Raw genomic sequence first — 23,639 nt, 5'->3', positions numbered from 1 at the left:
AGCAGCAAATTCAAAGGGTGTTTATTTACGGGAAGGTCATGAGAAGCAGGAACAGACAGGGTCACAGGGAGGCGGTGTGGCAGTGAGGTCGCCCAAGTGGACTGTCATTTTCCGGGTGTGGGGGGCACAGGGGCCAGGCTGTGGGGGAGGTTTCTTGCCCTGGCAGCTTTGGCCAAGGCCCCATGGCGGGCATCAAACAAAGACTTTCATGAACTCCACCAGGCGTGGGTCCTTGTAGAGCTTTTCCTCCAGAGCCAAGTACTTCAGCGGGGCCAGCTCCTTGTGCCTGAAATCAGAGGCAGGAACAGGAGGTGGTGAGGGTTCACAACGCTCTGCTCCAGCCTCCTAATGGTCCTGTCCAGCTCCCCCGTCCCTCACCGGTTGAGCCGCTGCTCCAGGATGCGGATGCGGAACATGGCCTGAGAGCAGTAACTCAGATACAAGTCCTCGTCCTCGACCGTCAGGGTCACCTGGTTCTCCTGGTACCACTGCTGCTTCTTCTGCAGCTCCTGGGTCTCCTGCGGGCATGGGGAGCAGAGAGCAGAGGAGTCGATGAGGGCCGGCCTTGCTACCACCATCCACAGAAGCCAGAGCGGCAGAGGCAGGGGCCACACAATGTCTTGCATGGGAGCCAGTGGGGGGGTCACATTTAGAGACGTGTCGTGTTCATGAGGAGCAGGCCTCAAGACTGAGAGCCTGGTGAACAAGTTTCCAATATTTTCAGAGCTTCCAATTCCTTGTCTGCAGAATGAAGGGCACTGTATACCCTTGCACACACCAGAGAGCATTGTGTGCAGGTTAAAGGAGATAATGCATGGAAACTACATGGCACGTAGCTGAATATGAAATGCAGCGAGGACTAGGGGTTGTTATAATATACCACCCCTCCATCCACCCCCCACCTCTCCACCCCTCCACCCCTCCCTCCCTGCTTCCACCCAGCAAACAACGAGGAAGGACAACTCGGTCTTCTGGAAAATTCCAAGCACTGATTGACTCATTCCCCCTCACTGCTCCCTCAAAAGTGTGGAGATGGCGAGCAGACAGCCCCGAGTCCATTTTCTGGATGAGGATGCCGAGGTTCCCTCCCCTGCCCAGGCCCTGGCCGCACCTTCTCGAACCGGGCCTGGATGAGGTTGGCCTTGTCGATGAGCCGCTGCTTAAAGTCACTGAGGCACTCGTCCTTGACACGCATGGCCTGCCAACGTGTCATCTTCTCACTCGGCGGGAGCTGTGCCAGGAAGGGGGCCAGATAGTCCAGCTGGGCCTCCACCTGCCGCAGGTGTTCCTCGTGCATCACGCGCTCCTGTGGGGGGGAGGGGGAGGGTCAGCTGGACCAGCAGGAGCCGCAGAGACCTCCTGACTAGCTCTGCATCAACATGTGATGACACAAAACTAGGCCTTAAATCCAGATCCCAGGGCCTGGTGCCTCTGGGACGGAGGCCGCGGAGGGGCCCTTTGTGCCGGCCCTCGTAGCAGTGGTCACAGTCGGTAACAGCCAACTCTGCATACCTGAATTCACATCTCTCTGCCTGAGCCCCGGCAAATAACCAACGCTCAGCCGATGCTTGTTGAATAAATGGTAATAAATGGTGATCATAGTAACGGTAAATCAAAAATTGCCAATAACTCCCTTCTTTCTCTCTCTCACCCCAGGTATTCTAGCCTGTATCGGCTGAGAACCAGTGAGTGGTCTAATGCCCTGTCCTGCCTCGACAACCCCAAACTATTTTTAGAAATCTCCACACTTGGTGGGTGAAGCAGATTTAGAAGCTGGCCTTGAAAACCCAGCTGGGCCTTGCAACCCGAGGGTATCACCCGAAAGTCCTGTGCGGCAGGTGCCCGAGAACTCAGGCCTGTGGCCAGAGTGGGCTCCCTGGGGCTACCGGCCCAGGTCCTGACCTTGAGGGGAGCCCTGGGTGGAGGTGCGTACACGATTTCCATTATTTTCCCATGTGGCAGAGGGCCTTGGCTTGGCCACAGGCCACAGCCCCTGGAGGTGGAGGGAGACCTTCTGGATCCTGAGCACCCTTTGGTGTTCATCACAGAAACGGTCAGCTCAACAGCAAGGAGGGCCACAGTGGTGTCAATAGCTTTGTCCCCTATAAGGAGCTCCCTGGCAGAGTCCCTGATTGTCCTCACTGTCCCGGAGGCCTCGGGGGGCAGCGGTGTCCAGGAAAAGCCAGGGCCTGGGCCAGGACATGAGGCTCACCATGGCCTCCCGATACTCTTTGCTCTTCCCGTTGCGCTTGGTGTCATAGATGGAGATGGTCAGCCTGTGCTCCTCCTCCTCCTCCTCTCGAAGCTTCAGGATCTCCAGCACCTAAATTGGAAAGCGGGGGATGGCATGGATAAGACACCCTCTACCCTTGCCTCCTCCCACCCACCCACCCACCCTCACCACGGGACCACCTCCAGCTCCGACTCCCAGGCCTGATGTCTGGACAACTTCTCCTCATTCTTCAGCTTCATCATGGCCTCATACTGGTAGAGAAGCTTCTTGGTGTGCTCCGTGGGCTCCACCTGGGACAACCACAACCACAGTGACAAGGAGAAGCAGCAATGGCTAGGGTCATGGGCAGACTCTGGAGCCAGACTGCTTGGGTTCAAATCTTCCCTTGCCGTTTTCTAGCTGTGTGACAACAAGCAACTTGCTTGACCTCTCTGGGCCTCAGCTTCTTCATCTATGAAAGTATAGATTATAAAAGAAGGTGAACTGGAAGCTCAGAGGGACTAAGGAATGTGCCAGAAGAGTGAGGAAAGCCAGCTCCTCAGAGGTGGTAGGACCTTCTCCTACTCCAGTGTTGGTCCGGGATCTGGGGTCAGCTTGGTCTAGGACTGGGGGGGAGGACGAATAAGGAGAGTAGCCTGCTGGGTTGCCTTTCTTGATGGAAAAAGGGCAGATTTTCAGAGGAGCTGCAAAGATGAAGGTCCCCAGATGGGAGCTCTTGATTTTCCCAAGGGGCAGAGATGAATTTCCGGGCTGGGAACCATGAGTTTCCATCCCAGTTTCCCCAAGTCGTTGGGATGGCAGAGGGCCCCGGGAACTTCTCCTCACCCACCCGGCCCACCCGGGCCAGCCACGGCGCCCAGGCCCACCTCAAAGCTGATACACATGTCGGGCGTCATGACGATCTTGTTGCCCTTGTGGTTCACCTCGGAGCGCCGCAGGAACTCGCGCTTGGAGGCCGTGATGTGGTCGTCACGGCAGTGGTAGCGCAGCTGGATGCGCTCCTCCGAGATCAGAAACACGCGTTCCGCCACATCCTCATCCGCAGGCTGCTCAGGGTTGCGGGCAAACCGCTCTGTGATTTTCTGGGAGGCCAGATCATCATAGGATGGGAGGTGGGGAAGGGGCTCTCTGTGCACACCCCTGAGGGTGGAAGTAAAGGACAATCGGACACTGGGCTTTGGGGGCTTTTGGGACTTTATATGGAGCAGTCCTTCCCAGCCAGACAGTGGCTCTCTGGCTCCGTGGGTTCTCAGCACCCGGCCACCTCAGCCCTGTATGGTGCGGCGTTTCTTCTCTAGCTCTCTCCACAAGATTCTATTTGCTCACCTGCAGAGATGGGGAGCTCACCACCTCTCCAAGCACCCTGCTTTATCATTAAACATCCCTTACTTCCAGGAAGAGCCTCTTTGGTATACAGCCGTTAAACACAGTTGCCAAATAATTTGTAATGATGTAGAGGAAAAAGTGCAAATTTAATGTTAAGTGAGTGATGCAGGGATTCTACCTTCCCTCGCACACACACACCACACACACACCTCAGTTAGACTTAGACTCTCAAAACCAAACCTATTAACACATGGCAATATCTGAGAGATACCATCCCGAGATACTTTTCCTTTTCTTGTTATATTTTTCCATATTTTCTAAATGTTTGGTCACGAGTGTGCACTTTTTTTTTAATTTTTTTTAAATTTTTTTTTTCAACGTTTATTTATTTTTGGGACAGAGAGAGACAGAGCATGAACGGGGGAGGGGCAGAGAGAGAGGGAGACACAGAATCGGAAACAGGCTCCAGGCTCCGAGCCATCAGCCCAGAGCCCGACGCGGGGCTCGAACTCACGGACCGCGAGATCCTCACGGACCGCGAGATCGTGACCTGGCTGAAGTCGGACGCTTAACCGACTGCGCCACCCAGGCGCCCCGAGTGTGCACTTTTTATAATAGTAAGGAAGTAACACATCCATGGCCCAGTGGCTGAGGGCACAGCCTGGCATCTGACAGCCTCAGGGTCACAAAACAGGAGAGGGCACTTGGGAAAGATGTGGCTCCAGAGTCAGAGCTGTCCCCATCCCAGGGTCACCTCAGCCTGCCGGAGAGAGTGGGCACCCTATAGCCCCAGGCCCAGTGAGTGCTCACCACAATCGGCCGGGGGTTTGACTCTGCACTGTTCAGAGACAACTTCTTGACCCTGTCCCCGAAACTGACATGGCGATAGGAGAGGAAGTCAGACCGTCCTCGGTAATACTCCGTCATGGTCTTCGATGTCTCCTCCCGCTTTACCAGGCCGTCCACACGGGCTCTGTCGTAAAACTCCATGATGCGGTCCGTTTCAGGTTGCATAGACTTGTACGAGTGCACTGTAGTGGGAGACAGGGTCCGGGAGGTCAGCAGGGTGAGACCAGGAGCTCTGGCCACTGGCTTGAGAACCCAACCCCAGACCCCAGGGACAAGGCATGCCCGTGAATGCTCATGGATGACTACGAGTTCTGTAACCAATCCCCTACTGCTGAGTATTTAGGTTGCCTCTGTCCTTTTCGTTATTATAAACGACACCATGTTGAACATCTGCATCATGCATTTTTCATTCTTGCCCATTATTTGCTCAGGACAAATACCAGCAGTAGCACTGCTGGTCAAAAAGCATACATAGTTGAGGGGCACCTGGGTGGCTCAGTCAGTTGAGCGTCCTACTTCGGCTCAGGTCTGGGATCTTGCCGCTCGTGGGTTCGAGCCCCGTGTCGGGCTCTGTGCTGACAGCTCCGAGCCTGGAGCCTGCTTCGGATTCTGTGTCTCCCTCTCTCTCTCCCTCTCCCCTGCTCATGCTCTGTCTGTCTGTCTCTCTCTCCCTCAAAAATAAATTAAAAAAACATTAAAAAATTTTTTAGAAAGCATCGTTGGAAGCTACTATTGATTATTTTGCCCAACTGCTTTCCAGGGACATTGCACCAATTTTCTGTCCTACCAACAGTGACAGGGGGCAAATGTGTTTGCTCACACCCAGTAGGACCGTTTTCTTCATCATTGCCAACATGAGGCTCGTAAGATGGTCCCTTATGGATTTCCTTCCTTCCTTTCTTCCTTTTCTTTCTTTTCACTTCAACTACCAAGTGAGATTGATAATTTTTTTTAGATGTATATTGACACTGTGGTTTTCTTTTGTGAGTCTTCGGTTAGGGCTGTTGATTCTCTCCCAACACATGTCCTTCCCTCACTTCCCAGACTCTGGGGCTCATGGCCACACCTCCACCCCCTGCTGCATCGTCCTTGCGGAGCACATTCATTGGTTTTACTGCTCGGTATTCTGACCCCTTGGAAATGTGACCCCCCCCCCCCCCTGTGTGCCTAGGCCTAGCCACAGAATGGGCCCCGTGGCCCTAGTTTTGACTTTCCTGGAGGGACATTTGTCACATTTCCTTGGATTTTCTGCACTTCTCCTGACCTCCCACACATCTGATTTGCTCAGGGAGGCAGAGGCGAAGTACACTGCTTGCCGCCTAAGAGCCCTGCGGATGCCTGGGTACTGGCTCCTCCCAGCACAGGCCAGCCACATGGAGGCTGCTCCAGGAATGAGAAGCGTCCCCACCCCGGCCTCCCAGCTGGACACTCACCACGCAGAGCCTGGGGGTGGCCTGGCTTGAAGTAGTCGACATTCAGGCCTGTGCTCTTGTCTATGTGTTTCAGCTCCAGCATGTCCTCCCGATTCTGAAACCACTCCTTTATCTCCAAAGTCTTGGTACCTGCGGGGCGCGATGGGTACTTGGTGCAGCCAGGCCGGCTCCCCTGGCCTCCACCTGCCCAGCACAGAGGCCGGCAGGGCCCGCACTCACACCGAGAGAGTGGCAGCGACGTGCCCGAGGTCACACACCGGGATGGGGACCCCGGCTCTCCTGCTCCCACGGGCGGGGCTGCCCCCCTTACACTCCAAGTCCTCGTAGGTGGTGAGGCGGCACACGAGGCCGTTGCTGTTGAGATATGGGGCCCACTTCTCCAGCTTCACCCTCTTGTACTGGATCACCTTCTTCCCATTTGGGCAGCGGGTCTCAAAAGCTGCAGAAACAGAGCAGGCTGGGGTCGCTCCTCCCCGGATCAGGGCAGTGTGTGGGGGGGGGGGGGCCCGAGGGCCCCCCCCCCCCCCCCCCCCCGCCCCCCAACTAGTCGCTGTCCGCTGTGCTGTCTGCTTAACTCCAGGCCCCCAGCCCACTGCAGGGAGATGGAGGAAAGTGGTCACCAGGGTGGCTCTGCCCCGGGGGACTTCTCAGGTTTGAGCCTGGCCGTGGGAGCTGTGACCTACCACACCAGTCACCCACTGCCAGGCCTTGGCCTATGCAGGTCTCCCTGCTGGAAACACTCTCTGCCGGGAGGCTGGGCCGGGTGTTCCTCCCCTGGTTCCCATGAAGCCCCCTCTAGCCCTTCCCACCTATTAGAAGAGCCCATGCCCTCGCCGTGGGTCTGGGCACCCCCAGACAGGCACCTCAGCACCCACTAGATGCCGGCATGGGACACGAGTGTCCCTGCCCTCCTGCTTTCTCTGCCTGCTCCTCCTGGTCCTGACACCTCCACTCCCCTGTGCCACCTGTACTATGCTTGGCCTCCTCCTGGCAGGGAGGGTGCGGGAGGGGAATGACTGCGTCCTGGTCCCCTGTCCTTTATCACCCACCCTGTGTCACCCAGCGCGGCTTAACTGAGCCCCCTCCCGCATGCCAGGTGTCAGGCCCCCGGCCACAGAGCTACTGCGTGTAGCAGGAAGGAAGGACGAGGGTGCGACAGAAGGCAGAAGGGGTGGCAATGAGGGGCTGGGGCAGCCTCGGCTGGCTCACCCCGAACGGGTCCTGGGGAGGTGGGTGAACACATACGTGCATATACCTTCTGGGGAGATCTCAATCTGCTCCACCCATGAGGGCGGCATGTCGAAACTCTTATCCTCGTCCTCCTTGCCCTGTTGGGAGAGGGCGGCGGGGGCAGGCTCTGGTCAGGGCTGGGCCTTGGAGCGGCAGTTAGAGGCAGAGCCTCTGTCTTGCCCACCAGGGCCAAGCCACAGTGGCCATCAGCTCCCCCAGGGGAGCCAGAGGTCACGGACGGTTCTGACCTGGCGTGACCCAAGGTAGAGAGGAAGAGGGGTGGCTCAGGAGCCTTCCCTTGACCGCCTGGCTAGGACAGGAATCCCCTGCCCTGCGTGTCCCACCTCCTGTCAGTCAGCACGGGCACCGGGAACAGCTACACATCCTTCCTTAAGAAAGGGGCTTCTGGAGTCAGGTGGACCCAAGCCCCACCCTCCATCTGACACCAGCTTGGCGTCCTGGGGGAGTAAGTCCCTTAACTGCTCTGAGCCTGTTTCCTAACTGTTAACTGGACCCCGTGGGAGGACTAACTGATAGAATATACAGGGACGCCTGGGTGGCTAAGTCGGCGAAGCGTCTGACTCTTGATTTCGGTTCAGGTCATGATCTCACGGTTCTTGGGATTAAGCCCCAAGTCTGGCTCTGTGCTGACAGCTCAGAGCCTGCTTGGGATTCTCTCCCTCTCCCTCTGTCTCTGCCCCTCCCCTGCTAATGCTCTCTTTCTCTCTCTCAAAATAGATAAACATTTACTAAAAAAAGAATGTACATAAACCACTGAGGCACTGCCTAGCTACTGTTTTTTTTCCCCCTCTTCAAGCCTTAGTTTCCCCATCTGTAAAATAAGGACTGGTCTACACAAATGGTCCTCAAGCTAGGTAACCACAGAAACGTGGATAAGATTTTCTCAATGTAAAAATGTTCTCCCACAAACATGGCTCACACCTCTGCCTCTTGTTCATCTAATCTGTGCTCCCTGGAGGCCAGCAGGGGGCGCCTGTGTCCCAGGATTTAGGGCACACGGAGGCTCTCTGGTCTCCAGAGATGAGGACGATGAGACAAGTTCGTCGTACCTATGGTCTGTCTCCTTTTGTCCCTGAGCAGTCCCAAGAGGTAGAACAGAGTCACTGTTCAGAACCCAAACTTGGGAGTCAGACTGTCAGATCCCAGGTTCAAGCCCTAGCTCTGTCACTTACAGGCCATTTACCATTGGGTAAGTTACTTCACCCTGTGTCAAGTCTTCTTGTCTGTAAAATGGGATGATGATAATCATGAAGGATCATATGAACACCCACCTCACCAGGTGGTAGTAAAGACGTGGACGAGTTAGTTCAGGTCAAGTGCCTCCTGGCACTTAGGGTCATTCGAATGTTACTGGGGTGGGCTGAACTGTGTCCCCCTAATCATGCCCCAAAACCAGTACGTCAGGATGTGGCTACATTTGCAGACAGGATCTTTAAAGAGGTAGTTAAATTAAAACTAGGCCATTAAGCCAACGTGACTGGGTCCTTGTGAGAAGAGATTAAGACACACACACAGAGGAAAGACCGCGCGAGGACCCAGAGAGAAGACAGCCATTTGCAAGTCAAGGAGAGAGGCTTCAGTAGAAGTCAACATGCCCACACCTTGATCTTGGACTTCCAGCCTCCAGAACTGTGAGAAAATTAATTTCTGTTGTTCAAGCCCCCCAGTGTGTGGCACTTTGTCATGGCACCTCTAGCAAACTGATACACCTGGTACTATAACTGACCCCACTCCCGCATTTTACACACAGATGGGGAAAATGAAGCTCTCCATGACTGGGAAGTTTGCCCAAGGTGTCGCAGCCAACAGCCAAGGCCTCTGGGCCCCCGACCTCCAGGCACGGGTCCTTACGGAGACCTGCCTGGAAGGCCCCCGGCCAGGATATAGGAGAGGGGATGCTGATGCCGTGGGGAAGGCCCGAGGCCAATGGGCTGATTAGACAGACAGAGAAAGGCCTGGAAGCATGTGAGGGGGACCGTGGTGGCTATGAAGGAAGGTCTGCAAGTGAGGCCAGGGCTTGTGGGCATGGTCCCATCACCCTACTGCAGGGGACATGCTCTTAACAGAAGCAGGGCAGCCCCTGACCAAGGCGGGCTGTGTGTGGGGCAGGAGCCATGGATGCAGGTCTCAGCCCTTCCCTACCCCACTGGGTGTCCCGGGCAAGTCAGTGGACCTGCCTGGGCCCGAGTTTGCCCATCTGTAAAATGAGAGCAGGGTCCAGGCCCTTCTGCTTTGAGGGATCTATAACTAGTCTGTCTGGCACATTCCCCACCAACACACATACACATGGTGGGGGACATGGGTCAGGTCGGCCTGAAGCAAGACAGGGCGTGAAGACCCCGTCCCACCGCCCAGCCCGCGCTGCTGAGACTCACCAGGTTTTCCATATCGTCGTCATCATTCAACCCATCTTCCTCTTCCTCAGTCAAGGACAGGTGAGACTTCTCGGTCCCCAAGAGCAGGTACTCCCATCTCACAGGGTCTCCCAGGTCAAAGACCAAGTCCTGGTGGGGGAAGGATCATCTGAGTGCACCCCACCGCCAGCACACCCCCTCCCGTTCCACGCAGTAGCGGGGAACAGCCGTATCCGGAGTAGAGGAGGGACCTGGGCCAGGGTCTCAGGGGGACAGAATGTCGGTTCCAGGCCACCTCTCAGAGGCCACGCCCATCCTCCTCATTTCAACAGGGAAACTGAAGCCAGCCCCGCTGTCCAATCTCCCTGCGAAGACAATCCCGCTGTTGGTCTCTGTGAGACTTGGCCACTCTCCGGCCTGGGACGGTCCTGGATATGGGGCTTATCCTGCTGCGTCGGCGGGGGAGGGGGTGTCCCAGGCGGTGTTCAGAGCAGATGCAGGCCAGCAAGACTTTACGGATGGGGAAATGGTGGGTTTGAGAAAGGGCCAACTCACAGTTTCTACCCGTGCCAGGGAGAAAGGAACCAGGCAGGCACACGCAGAACTGTATAGAGGAGGCAGGCGGGAATCTCTCCTCCATGGCGGGGGGGCTCTCACCTTTTCAGCCCAGCCTACCTGAGCCTGGGTTCACCTGCCAGATAACTCCCAGCAGATGGGGGCACGCAATGTCCCAATCTACCTCCCCAGGATGGCACCCCCTGGCCCCAACACACCCAGAATCAGTGTCCCAGAGGGAGGTCAAAGGCTTAAGAATAGCTTCCCACAAAGGATTGCAACGTGACGCTGTCCTGAAGGCAGCTCTGATCTGAGACCACCCTGAGTCCTGGGGGGCTCTCACTCTGCTCTAGCTGGGAAGTGGGGGGAGAGGAACGAGGAACATGGTGGAGGGCAGGGAGGGAGAGAACTGCCCGCAGATATAGTAGTGACTGCGGAGAGTCAAGGCTTAGAGGAGAGGAAGCTAACCACACAGATGTTTGTATTTCTTTAAAGCACGTCCTCCATTCCATCACCTTGGTAACTAGAAGCAGTAGTTAGGTGTTCTGATACTTTAACTTAAAGTTCTGTTTCCACAGAGAAAGCATACATGAATGGACAACCACCACGTCCGTGAGCCTGGGGTGTGTTTGCACCAGCCAGTTTCTGTGTGGGTGCCTCGCGTGGCTCTCCGTTCTCAATGTCATTTCAGGGTCGTCTGAAGGAACAGAGCAGCCGCTCCCACTCTCCCCTGGCAGAAGTGACAGCCAGCGTCATGATCTATTTCTTCATGGCCTCACTTGGTGATGCAGTACAGCCTCTCTGGCTTCACTTTCCACCAGACCACCCTTCCATCTCCACCTCATCTCATCATCTTGTGCTATCCCCGCCACAGATTTCCTTCTCCTGGCACTGGTGCAGAGCATGCTGGGAGGGAGAGGCTGAGGACCTTCAGTCCAGTCTGGGATGGGGCGAAGGAGGACTGTAAGCAGCCTCTAAGCGTCCATTAGCCTTTGGAGGGCACTGACCACCATGGCAGTTAGGAGCCTGGGCTCTGGGGGAGGGCAGTCTGGGCACTGCTCTATCTGTGTGGTGGGGTAGAAGCTCTTTCTGTAAAATGAGAGTAACAATAGCTAACATTTGTTGCACAGGCAGGGACTATTCTAAGCATCTACTGCACATCTACCCCACAACGTTGTGAAGTCAGTGAGAGCCAAGCCTGGAATCAGGCTGAGAGGCCAGCGTGGTGACGGGAGCGGGGGCTGGGCTGATCCTCACTTCACTCAAGGCAGAAGTTTCCCCATCTCAGAACATCTGACTTCCACACAGGGTGACTTGCACTGGGGCACAGGTGCATCAATTCTGCCCATCTGCCACAGGGGTGACAGCAGTCCCCTTGGACAGGGTCACCTTGGAAGAGGGGGCAAAGGGCCCAGGATCCACCTTTGGGAAACTGGCCTGGTTGGAAATGGAGGAATTTGGAAACAACAAAAGAGCACAGGATGTGGAGCCTGGAGCCTGTGTCTCATTTGATTTGTGTACAGCACAATGAATTTCTAGAAACTGAATGCACTCTGGTTCCCTGCACCCAGATTAAGAAATAGAATATTGCCCACACTCCAGAAAGTCCTTTTGTGTGCAGTTACGACTCTCCCTCTCCCCCAAACGTGTGCATGTATTTTTAACTTACGTAAGTGGCACTGAATTTTATACACACACACACACACACACACACACACACACACACACACACGTATGTATGTATACATATCTACACACACATTCATGGGAATTTGTTGGACTATGCACTTAGGATGAGTATATTTTCTGCATGAGTATATTTTTCTATATTTTAATACATTGTTTTAAAAAAATCACTCATATAGGGGCGCCTGGGTGGCTCAGTTGGTTGAGCGTATGACTTCAGCTCAGGTCAGGATCTCACAGTTCGTGAGTTCCAGCCCCACGTCAGGCTCTGTTCTGACAGCTCAGAGCCTGGAGTCTGTTTCAGATTCTGTGTCTCCCTCTCTCTGCCCCTCCCCCACTCACACTCTGTCTCTCTCTATCTCTCAAAAATGAATAAACGTTAAAAAATCACTCATATAAACAAGAATCCACTTTTTATAAGGATACACAAATCAAGAGAGAGACAATAATATTAGAATGGTTATTTATGGACAAAGGAGTGGGCTATGGGGACTCAGCTAATGGGGAAAGTCTGAAGCTCGGTGTGGTCAGCTCACCCCACAGGTCACTCCCCCAGCATACCCCCCCCCCCCCCCCCGCCTGGGCCTGTCACATCGCCCCCGCCCCCTGGCCCAGTACCTTGCAGCAGTTCCAACAGTCCTGCATGTTGACCCAGTAGTTCTTATGGTTCCAGAGGCTCTCGATGCCCAGGAAGTGGTCGTCCTGGGTGCTGTAGCTACGTGCCGTGAATGGGTCGATAAAAAAACTCTCAGGCACCTCACGCTTCCCCGACAACACCAGGACCCAGGAGTGCACACGTAGGCCATGCAGGGGGTCAGTCTTTGCTTTCTCCACATCCTGCACAGGAAAGGTGGGTGACCATGGGCCAAGGGGTGGGAAGGGGGGTGTCAGGGGCCCAAACATCTCCCCAGGGCTGGGGAACCAGCAGGCGAGCCAATTTCTGATCCTGATGGCAGCACTGGCTGACTGCATGACCTTGAGGACATCACCCCCCTTCTGAGCCTGTTTTCTTATCTGTAAAATGGGACGGTCTGGGTTTATCTGTAGTTTACAAACTGGGCCCTTTGGAGTCCCGAAGTATCTGGGATTTACTGGCTTTCTGCGTTGTGATTCTGGGTGAGATATCATCCAAAGGAAGGTGGAGGGGTACTGCGTGGCCTCTTTGTCTTCTTCCCTCTGGAAGAAGGGTGACTGTGTCATGTTCTTCTTTGTATCCCCAGTGCCTGGACCACAGGAGATGCTAGTAGATACTATATGGAAGCAAAGGATGGGAGGGAGGGAGGAAAAGGGGGGGGGCAGGGAGATGAGAGTGTGGATGCATGGATGCAAGGGAGGATGGATGAGGAGTATATACAGGTAGGGAAAGAGTCTGGAACAAGGAGGACACCAGAGTCCGGCACAGAAAGGCTGGCTCCAGGCAGCAGAGCTCTCTGACATTAGAAACCCGTGGCAGAAGCTGGCTGACCACCAGTGGGAGCTTCCCACATGGCTGGACTGATGTGGGGGATGGTGAGGCGGGAGGAGGGGATGCTGACCCGGGTGTGTGGATCTGTGTCAGTTTACAGTTGCCAGCGGCCTCTCCCGGAGGACTGAGTGCAGGGGCTGAGGACGCGGACCCACCAGGAGGCGCTCTTCCTCCTCCCTCAGCCGCCTCTCCTCCTCCGCTTTGATCTCCTCCTGCTTCTTTGTCTCCTGCTCTTGCTGGAACTTGCTGGTCAGGTCCCTGGGCGGTTTAATGGCGTACTTCTTAGGTGGTACCTTTTCCTCCTCCTGGACCACCTGTCTCCCAACGAGAGAAGGATCAGTGGCCCTGCGTCGCCCGCCCCACTGACCAGGAGATCACAGCTGCTCCTGGAGTCCCCAGGCTTTCTGGCCCTAAATGCAAGAGCCTCAGCTCCCATTCCCTGACTTCAGGCTCTTCTGTAGAATGGGACGGGAATAAGAGCCTTCTCCCGGGCTTGTTCTGAGACCTAAAAGACAGGAAAACGCCCACGGGAGGGGCCGGGCGCGGCAGAGCTCAGGAGATGAGATTTTCACCCCTTCGCCCCCCACTGCCCTTATTATCTATGATCTGGATCTGACCCAGAAAGCGGGAGAATTGTCAGGAGTCGGACCTCCCAGATTCTGGCATTGGAGGGTGTCTCGTGTTGACCTAAAGACTCTTCTGGGCTAGGAAGGAGAAGAAAGCCTGTGTGCGTGCACGCACACGTGTACAAATGTGTGCCAGGTGGTCAGCACAGTGTCGAGGGGAGAACACCGCAGAGGCTGCGGAAGGGGCCTGCCACAGTGAAGAGGGAAAATGGCCAGTCTCCGCAGCTGCCCATCAGCCAGGTGGGGCCTCAGCCCCTGTCTCCGTTCACCAGCCGTGTGGCTTCGGCCACGTTAGTCCATCTCTCTGTTCATCTCTACATACTCGTCTGTGAAATAGGAGAGATAACACCCACCACACAGCGCTGTTGTGAGGGGAAGCCCCGTCAACGGACGTGAAAGCGGTTTGTAAACCCGAAAGTTCTCTGCATCTAGTAGCTATTCTATCACTTTAATTATTAACATTTTGGCTGGGGTAAGAGGCCTGAGTGTGGGCTCCCAGGCCTGCAGAAGCCAAGCGGAAGGTAAGGCGGCCTTCGCTCCAGCTTCCTGGGGGAGGTGGACCTGCGAGAGCAAGACTCTCACCCGGTGCCTCCCTCCAGCAGAGCACCAGCCCCAGGGCCCCCGGGAGCTCGCTCAGGTGTGACACAGGTGCACATGCACATAGTGCTGGAGGCCCCGGGCCCCCCGATGCCCTGTCCTGAGCTGCAGACACCCACGGGGGCTTAACTCTGATCACAGAGCCCTGGAGTCAATCCAGTTCCCCAATAGCATTTTCTGTCTGTACCATGGCTATTTCCCAAAATGCAGAGATGCTTTTGGAATCCTAAAATTAAATTCATTTCAGAGCGTCTCTTGTGTTCACAGCAGCCTCTGGCCAGTTGGGAGCTGTCATGTCAACAGATATAAAAACACACCCACCACCTGCTGGAGAGTTGGTGACAATTTTTTTTTGCTGTTAAAAAGGGGTCTTTTGAATTGGGAGGAAATAGTGGGGCGGAGGGGGGGCGGAGAGCGAACTAAATGCCCACTTGTCTGTTTTTTTCCTTACATGAAAACGGCTAGGGGGATTTTTATCAAACACGGAGGATAAATCTGGGAGAGACTGACTTTAGAAGCCGGTGGAAGCCGGCGGCAGTCACAGAATTCACCTGGTGGGGAACAGCCGCTTGGAAGTGAGTTAGGACAAGGGAAGGAGGACAGCGATTCGGGGAGCCGGGCTGTGTGTGCTGAGACACCGGGACAGACACACCAGGACAGACACACCAGCAGCGTGAATGAAGTCCAGGGCAGCGGGGGGCTGCTTGTGGGGCCGGGAAGGGGCAGGAAGGGAGGGGACGCGCTGCGTCACCAATGACACGCCTTGCGGGATGCCCGGGGCAGCACGAGCCCCCGTACCTCCTGGTGCTTCACGGTGAGTGGGCACACGTCCCGCGTCAAGTCCATTTGACACATGTCCTGTGAGCCGTAGCCGTTGACACAGTAGGCATCGTAGCCAGCGCCGAGGAGCATGGAGCAGAGCAGCGTGCTGAAGTCGAAGCAGTTCCCCTCCTGGTACTTGAGCACCGTGGTCGGGGAGTACAGGTGGGAGGGCTGGCCGCAGAGGGCTAGTCAGCGCAGCCGCCCCGCTGCACCCCTACCTGTCCTCCCACAGGCCCGCAGCCTGGTGTTAGGGCCAATGCGCATGCGGGACCCCTCCCCACCCCAGGCTCCTCCCCTTTGTCAGGCCGAAGAGCCTACCGAGAATGGGATGGAAACCTCGGACCATATGTAGAAACTGCAATCCACATTTGCCTATAATTTTAAGTGGCTGTGGACTTCCTGATAGGAAAGACCATCTGGACTAGTTAGAAGCTTCTGGTCTAATGCTCTCTGATTGGTCGTTTTACGGTTTTATCCAAAGTTGTCCTCACTTCTTCTGATCGAAGGATCTTGCCTTTCTCCCCTCTCCCTGTGCATCTATCCCTCTCTCCCTGTCTCCCTCCATGATCAGTGGGAAACACATTGAGCTAGACAGAAGCCCAAAGATGAGACGGGGGGTCACAACCAGCAAGGCCCTCCCCTCTCTCCTTTTCTCACCTCCTCAAGTCGTGAGAGGAAGACTCTGAAGGCAGAAGGAGGCAAAGGAGGCAAAGAGGTAGGAGCCAGGAGACCAGGCTTGCTGTGTGACCTCAGGCAAGTGGCCCTCCCTCTCTGGGCCCATTTCCTCACCCCACCCTAGAGGGGTCTCTGAGGGGCTCAGACCAGATGCACTACGGCCTGTGGTGTGAGCCTCACTGAGCCTCCTTCGCCATATCCCCGGCTTCCCTTCCTAGGTCCCATGGGCCTAAGGATGCAGCCAGGGGTGGCTTACCGGCTTGAGGGGGTCCGGCAGGGGCACCATGGAGAGAAAGTCTGAGACGAACTGGGCACAGCTGTCCCAGTTGTAGAGCTCAGGGTAGGGCATCAGTGTGGGTCGGATGGTTGTGCTCACGAACTTCTGCAAGGGGAGAGACCACAGACCCCCGGAGGGCTTTCTACCTGGGGGTTGGTGGGGGGAGGCCAGCACTCCCAGCAAGCCAGAGCCCTGGGTGGGGAGGCTCTCTAGGCCTCTGCCCCTCCAGCCCAGATGCCAAATAAGCTTGTGCTCTGCTGAGTGCTGCCAGACCAGGCACCACCTCCCAATCCCCCAACAACCCTGTAAGTCAGGCCCAGTGGCAGATGGGAAACTGAGACTCTGAGAGGTGAGCTGACTTGTTCAGATTCACAGTCAGTAGCAGATCTGGCCTGTCTGGCTCTTGACCACCACCCAGTGCGAGGGAGCTAGTGCTACCCCTTTGAGGGGCTGCTGTCACCCCAGGGCCCATGGCCCAGTCCTCCGTGGTCTCCCTGTAGATTCGAAGAAGGCCCGCCAGCATAGGATGTCACATGGCCCCACCCATGCAGGCCCGCTGATTGCTCCAGGGGAAATGCACACCTGGGGTTACCAGATCAAGAGAAGCGGGAGCTGGGACCCGTATGGGAATCACTGAGTTTCAAATGCTGGCAGCTAATACCAATGTTAAAAATTACCATGTGGACCAAATAAAACAGTCTGTGGGTCCCTATCAGCCTGTGAGCTGCTGTTTTGCAACCTTTGCATTCATCCTATGCCATTCCACCTAGAGATGGGGGAAACTGAGGCCCAGAGACACTCAGGACGTGCTTGGGTTACAGGGCTGGAGGGAAGGAGGCCAGGGCTTGGGTCCCAGTCTATCTCATCTTATTTCTCTGCCCTTCCCCGGACAGAGCTGGGGTCCGGGGCTGGAGACTGCACCAGGTGTCTAGCTGTCCCGTAGCTGGCGTGGGGTCTCCAGGCCCCCAAAGGCCCCCAGGGGTGATTCACATCGACCCTGCTGAGGTCTGCTGGCATTTGGATTTATGCTATCCCCGGATATAAACTCTGACCCATGAGCTTTGGCCCACCTCCCTCCACCCTCTGCTCTCCAGCCCTTGCCCTACCCTCCACGACCCGGCCTTACGGGCACTTCGCACTCGTTCAGTGGGTGCAGGAAGAGGGGCACGCGGTCTGGGCACAGGTGGCTGTACTGGCGGGAGAAGCTGTCCGCCACCTGCAGCAAGTGTTCCTCCTTGAGCGTGTTGCTTTGGTAGGAAAGGGGTAGCTTGGAGATGTCGATAGTGTCCTTGGTAAAGGTCCTGTGCCCGTAAGAGGGGTGGCATTAGTCCGTGTGAGGCTAGGCCTGGCACACAGGGAACCATCAACCCACCTTAGCTGCCGTTGGCTCTATCCTTTCCTCATTTAATCCTCACAGCTGCCTAGAAGCATCATCATCCTGTGCACTTTTAAATAGAAACGGGAACAGAGGCACAGAGAGGTTGAATGACTCACCCAGGGTGACACGCTAGTGAGGGGAAGAGAGGGGACTTGGACCAGGCCGATTGAAAGCAGAGCCCTCCTTCATATCTGCCTCCCTCTATGTCCGGTCCTGCCTCCCAGCCCTAGGGCCACCGTTCTGTCTGGCTCTTCTCTCACCCAGCCCTGGTCTCACCCTCATCAGGGCCGCCAGGCCCGAAACCCCCACCCTGGCACGCACGAGAGCTTCTCCGGGATGGCCATCTCAATGTCTGACAGTTTCTTCTCCAGGTCTCTGAGCATCTCCTGTGTCATGGGGGCTTCCTCCCTCCGCACCTCCATCGGCCTCACCACCTTCTCGCCCCTCTCAGCCCGCACGGCTGCCTCCTCCCGCTCGGCCTCCTCCTCCTCCTCCTCCACTTTCTCCTTCAGGACCTCCATCCTGGCACGTCTCTGGCTGCCTAGAGGTGGAATGTCTGTGGGAGGGATAAATGCACTCAGAATGGCCCACTTCGGCCACCAAGACGACCTGTGTCTCTACGAGGTGGTTTAGAGGGGGGACAAGCGAGCCCCTCTTAAACTTCTCTTCTATTGGGGAGAGTCTTGCTTGGTGCTGGCATGCCTGTAACACCTTTCTGACATGTGCAGACCTCTCTTAAAAACAAAGACACAGCAGGCCACAGGTTGAAAGCTATTGTCAAGGCCAGAGTAGGTCCTGGTCCAAACTTACTAATGCTGCTTGCCAACCTTCCCTCCATCCCTCCTTCCCTCCTCCCTCCATTCTTTCTTTCTCTCTCCCTTCCTTCCTTTCTTCCTTTTCTTCTTTCTTTCTTTCTTCTGAAAGTACCTTCTCTTTATGGCAAGCAACACTAATACCATAGGGGTTACAATGGTATTATGAAGTTTCCTATTAAGATATACTTATTAAGTCGGAGAAGTGAATTGGAAAATTATTCATAACAGTAAGGTGATATGGAATATGATGAAAGGAGAAAGAAGGAAGGAAAGAAAAGTAACATCACCAAATTCGGAGCTGAGGCACAGAGAAGGCAAGGGCAGGGCACCTGGCCAGGGGGCAGGTGTGTGGGGTGTGACATAGCCTGTACTCTCCGGGCCAAGCCCTTTGTCAGCCCACAGGATGGAGGTCTTTTGGGGAGCCACATTGAGATGACATTTGTGCTCATGTGCCCTAGGGAAGCCCTTACCCGCAGCCACAAGGCAAAGCCTCACTGTAGTGGACCACTAGTTGCCTCCCCAAAGATCCAGTCCCCTCTTCCATATATGGCAGAACCCCAGTTTCACTGGTGGCAGCAATGTGCTTGGTTTGAAATGTTCAGTTCCCGGCCTCACTTGCAGCTGGGGGTGGCCTCGGCGATGTGAGCCTGGTTCTGGCCACTGAGATGTGAGTCCAAGTTGTCGGATGGTAAAGTGCAGGGCCCAGATGGCACGGACTGTTTGCCCTTCTCTGCTTCCTGCATAAAGCAGGAGGTGGAACAGCCAATGCCTGATCGTGAGATGACCACACACGAGGACCAAAGCTGCCTGCTAAGGACAGCAGAGTGGAGAGACGGGGGGATCTGGGGTCCCAAACGGAACCCTGGCGGCCCTGAGTGCCACCTCCAGACTTCCCGTCATGTGAGAAAATCCAGGCTCTGCTTATGGAAGTGGCCATGTCGGGTTCCTATTACACCAGCCCAGCTGATCCAATGGCCTCCTGCCTCCTGACTCCATCTCCAGTCTTTGGTATTTGCAGTGCTCTACCTCAAATGTCCCGTTTCTTTATGGCACACAGGGCAAAGGTCCAGAGGGGAGGGAAACCAACCCAATGCCCAGGGTGTGGTGGAGTGGGAACAGGGGAGAAAAGAGCAGGGTCTCCCCAGATTTGGGTGGAGCCAGGATCCGGGGGGGGGGGGGGGCAAAAGGGACCAGGAGGTAAAGGCTGGGCCCACCTCCCCACTCCAATCCCTATCTGGAGCCTCAGCTTCTTGGGGAGGCAAAGTGACCCCCAGCCTGGCTAAACGGAGAACTTGGCTGTGCCATCAGTTTCTGCTGGGGCCTTGGGCCACTCCCTGCCCGTTTCTAGGCCTCGTTTTCCCCTTCTGCAACATGAAAGGAGAGACAGATGTTTTCTGTCCCATGCTGACATTCTGTAGGACTCAGGACCCAGTAATGCACCTGTTACTGGAGGTCAGCCCACTTGAGGCCCAGGTGGCCGACATCACGGTGGAGGCCTGTGTCTAGCAGGCTCATTCAGGACCCCAGTTCTCTGCAGGCAAACCTCCCACTGTGCCTGCCAGCCCCACAGCACAGCCCAATGCTCAGATCTGTTTGTCTGCCCCTTGGGCGCAGAGAGTATTCCTCCACAGGGAGGACAGTAATAACCATCACTAGGTGCTTACTGTGTACCCGATACCTACTGTGTGCCAGGCACCGTGCTAAGGGCTTCCCAGAGATAATCCCACACATCCTGCAATGAGTCAGTGAGATCCCAGAAAATATGTATTGGTCTGTGCCTCAGTTCCTGGCACAGAGCTCCAGAAACGCTTGGAATTTCCTGAGTGATGAGAGCACAGGGAGCATCTTTTGTTCTGACAAGGGGACTCTGGGTGGGCTGTGGATGGGGCTGGTCGCCGCGAAGGCCATGCTATGCTTAGAAGCTCAGAATCTTCAGCCCCACGACCCCCCACTTCTCTAAAGAGAGGAGAGCGGTTTGGAAATGAAGTTAATAATTGATGGTGCTAAATGAGGAAGCCTCCATAAAATACCAGCCGGAGGGGGGTTTGGAGAGTTGCCAGGTGGGTGAACCTATCCACCTATATGACACCACCACCCCCACAGGGACGGAAGCTCCTGTGCCTAGGTCCCTTCCGGACCTCACCCTATTACCTCTTCATCTAGCTACTCATCTGTATCCTTTTTGGATCCTTCAATAAACTGATGAATGCAAGTAAGTGTTTCCCTGACTTCTGTGAGCCATTTGAGCAAATTAATCAAACCTGAGGAAGGCGTCATGGGCACCAACCTCCAATTTGTAACCAAGGAAGACAGAAGTTGTGGGTAAACCTAGGGACCTACTACTTGAGATCGGTGTCTGAGGTGGACGGGCCATCTTGTGGGACTTAGCCCTGAATCTGTGGGGTCTGATTCTATCTCCAGGTAGATAGTGTCAGAATTGAGTTACGTTGTAGGACACCCAGCTCACAGAGAATTGCTTGGTGAGTCACACATTTGGTGACCAGAAGTGTCAGGGGTGAAGTGTCCCATGTGAGTAGTAAAGGAGAAACACACAGGAGATAGGACACTGAATTGAGTTTTTCCATTACGGACTCTAAGAAGCAGACAGTGCTATGATACCCACTTTGCAGATGAAAAAATTGAGTCCTAGAGAGGTTAAGTGCAGTGCCTAAGGTCACAGAGCTAGTAAGTAGCAGATCTGGGGTTAGAAGCCATATATTTCTGGCTTTGAAAGCCAAGCAGTTAAGGGCCTACTGAGATGGGAAAGTTCTAGAAGGGATGAGGCGGGGGGAGTGGGAGAGGTAAGTAAAGATAGAAATGGGGATAAGGCCAAGGTGTCTGTGGGCTGCAGAGGGTTACAACTGTGACAGGCACTGAGATGGGCCCTGAGCCCAAGGTCACAGAACACCCTTATCAGAGGTGGAGCTGAGCTAAATACTTCCCAAACCAGACTGCCTCCTCAGCTACAGCCCAGTGTGGGGAGGGCAGTCCCTGCCCAGAGGCCCTCCCCAACCCACGCAGGCCCTTTTCTGCACCGGTCCCTGGCAGCAGCCTACACACACACACACACACACACACACACACACAACCCTTCCCCAGAAAGATCAGGGCTGGAAGCCCCCCAAGCAGAAAAAGCCCCCTCCCACCACCACCCTACTTCTTACCCTGCCACCAGCTACCTCAGGTCCTGGGCTCCCTCCTCACCCCTCTGAGAACAGCCCGCACCATCTGTTAGCCCATCTCCATGGTAACAGCTTTCGGAAGCTGAGGACAGGTTCTGGGAGAGGAGGCCTCTGGGAAATGTAGTCTGTCACTGTCCCGGCCTCGGTCCAGAAGACCACCTGCTATAGGTCCCTCAGCGAGCGACAGGCTGGAGCCAGTTCGTGCCAGTTTGCAAGAGCTGATTGTTAAAATTTCACAAATGTTTGCAAGCCCTTTGACAAACAGCCACGATTACACATTAAATTAGAAAAACTTGTAAATAAATAGGTTATATTAAAGCAAATGTAATTAATACTCAAAATTCATCACTTGTTAATTATTTTACTACCTTTCTCTAGCATGTATGTTCTTGGAGTTGTTTACTACTATTGTATCTCTATAATGGAAATAGGCAATGGTGAGCTCCTCTGTATCTCTTCCCAGCTTCTCTTCAGTGATGTCATATCAACAGCTTAAAATTGGCCATGGGGTTACTTACACCACAGAACCAGCCTGCCTAGCTGAGGCCTGGGTTCTAGTCCACCCTGGGCCTCTGCTTAGTGTCTAACTCATGGGACAGGGAAAACTTATCCAGAAGGTTAGTGGTCTATAAAAATTAATTCTAATTGCTTTCAAATTCAGAAAAAAAAATGAACAGACTAATAATAAGTATATAATTATGAGTCCACTCTGGATTGTATTCGTCTTTGTACCGATGAGGTAAAAAAAATATATTTTTACTCTTTTGTTATTGGAGGAAGGAGCCCACAAAAGTTGTAAAGCACCCTGTGGGGTGTGGGGGGCCACTTCTGGAGAAACACTGTCCTGACAAGTTTACACAGTTGCTGCTACTGGGGGAAACATAGCAATAACCTCAATTCTCAATAATAAATCATGATTTTAAATTCTGGCTGGAATATTATGCAGTCACGAAAAATAAAGTGTGAAGGATAAATTAAACTGTCGTGGGACCGTGTGCCCTGCAATTACCCCTGAGGAATCCGCCTGGGGCGAGGGCAGGCAGGGAGGAGAGAAAGGTAAACACAGGGTGTGTCAGGCTAGTCTCATTTCTTTTGTATATTTCTTTATTCCTTTTTATCCTCATACCCACTCCAATTATCTGATTCTTTTTTTTTTTTTTAAGTTTATTCATTTATTTTGAGGGAGGGAGGGGGAGAGAGAGGGGGAGAGGGAGAATCCCAAGCAGAGAGCCTGATGCAGAGCTCAATAATGAACTGTGGGATCATGACCTGAGCTGAAAATCAAGCGTCAGAAACGTAACTGACTGAGCCACCCAGGCGCCCCACCCCATTCTCTGACCTTTATAGGCAGCCATTCTGATACATTTTTTTTGTTTCAAAATGAGCATTCTTTTGCACGTTGTTGTTTTTAACTCACGTAAGTGATACGGTGTTACTACCTCCTCTGTTTCTTACATTATTGCTAAAAACTGTGCTTTTAGATCCATCCATGTGGTTGTGTGTCTGCTGTAGGGATTCATTCTATTCTCCCTGTGATGGACCCTACCTCCCCTTTGCCACCAGCTCCTTTCCACTACAAATAATGCCATAAATAATGCCACACACCCGTCCTCGGTCGTGTCCCTTCTAGGCATGTAAGAGTGTTCCTCTGGGGTCAATAACCAGGAGCAGGATTGCTGGATAATGAGCAGCAGCACCCCATTTACTCCAGGCCATGAAACCTACACCCTACACAACCTCCACAATGCCCCAGGAAGCCAGCATCCATAGTATCCAGCTTCCTATCATGCGTCCTCCAGTTTAATAGGGATACAATGAGGTCCCTCTGTCATCTTAATGTGCAACTCTGTGATCACTCATGACTTTAAAATTTGTTTTAAATTTTATTTTTGAGAGAAAGAAAGAGAGAGAGAGAGAGAGAGAGAGGGTGAGCAGGGCAAGGGCAGAGAGAGAGACACACACATATACAGAATCTGAAGCAGGCTCACGGTCTGAGCTGTCAGCCCAGAGCCTGCCCCGGGGCTTGAACTCATGAACTGTGAGAGCTCATGACCTGAGCTGAAATCGGACGCCAACCGACTGAGCCACCCAGGAGCCCCTTTAAAAAAAAAAAAT

At 54.4% G+C, this 23,639-nt stretch overlaps 1 protein-coding gene across 2 annotated transcripts; it reads right to left on the bottom strand.

Annotated features, from left to right (window-relative positions):
- Positions 1–21,606, bottom strand: DRC7 (dynein regulatory complex subunit 7). Of its 2 annotated transcripts, none has more exons than XM_040498134.1 (18): positions 21,507–21,606; positions 17,849–18,083; positions 17,276–17,450; positions 16,129–16,254; positions 15,174–15,368; positions 13,308–13,466; positions 12,306–12,524; positions 9,468–9,596; positions 7,097–7,169; positions 6,152–6,280; positions 5,842–5,970; positions 4,370–4,590; positions 3,100–3,315; positions 2,413–2,523; positions 2,213–2,323; positions 1,112–1,306; positions 379–518; positions 1–286 (listed from the first exon to the last, which is right to left on the bottom strand). In XM_040498134.1, exons 2-18 carry the CDS (start codon positions 18,046–18,048, stop codon positions 193–195), a joined length of 2,622 nt encoding a protein of 873 aa, XP_040354068.1. In that variant the 5' UTR covers positions 18,049–18,083; positions 21,507–21,606; the 3' UTR covers positions 1–192. The 2 variants fall into 2 exon arrangements, with proteins under 2 accessions (XP_040354068.1, XP_040354069.1); XM_040498135.1 differs by having other exon boundaries at positions 15,174–15,332.
- Positions 21,607–23,639: the final 2,033 nt, after the last annotated feature.

This window comes from Herpailurus yagouaroundi, unplaced genomic scaffold, assembly GCF_014898765.1.
Source record: "Herpailurus yagouaroundi ecotype Mexico unplaced genomic scaffold, PumYag 190, whole genome shotgun sequence".
NCBI classification, from domain to species: Eukaryota; Metazoa; Chordata; class Mammalia; order Carnivora; family Felidae; genus Herpailurus; species Herpailurus yagouaroundi.
Note: the sequence above shows the minus strand (reverse complement) of the source record. Positions and strands in the feature narration are given on the sequence as shown.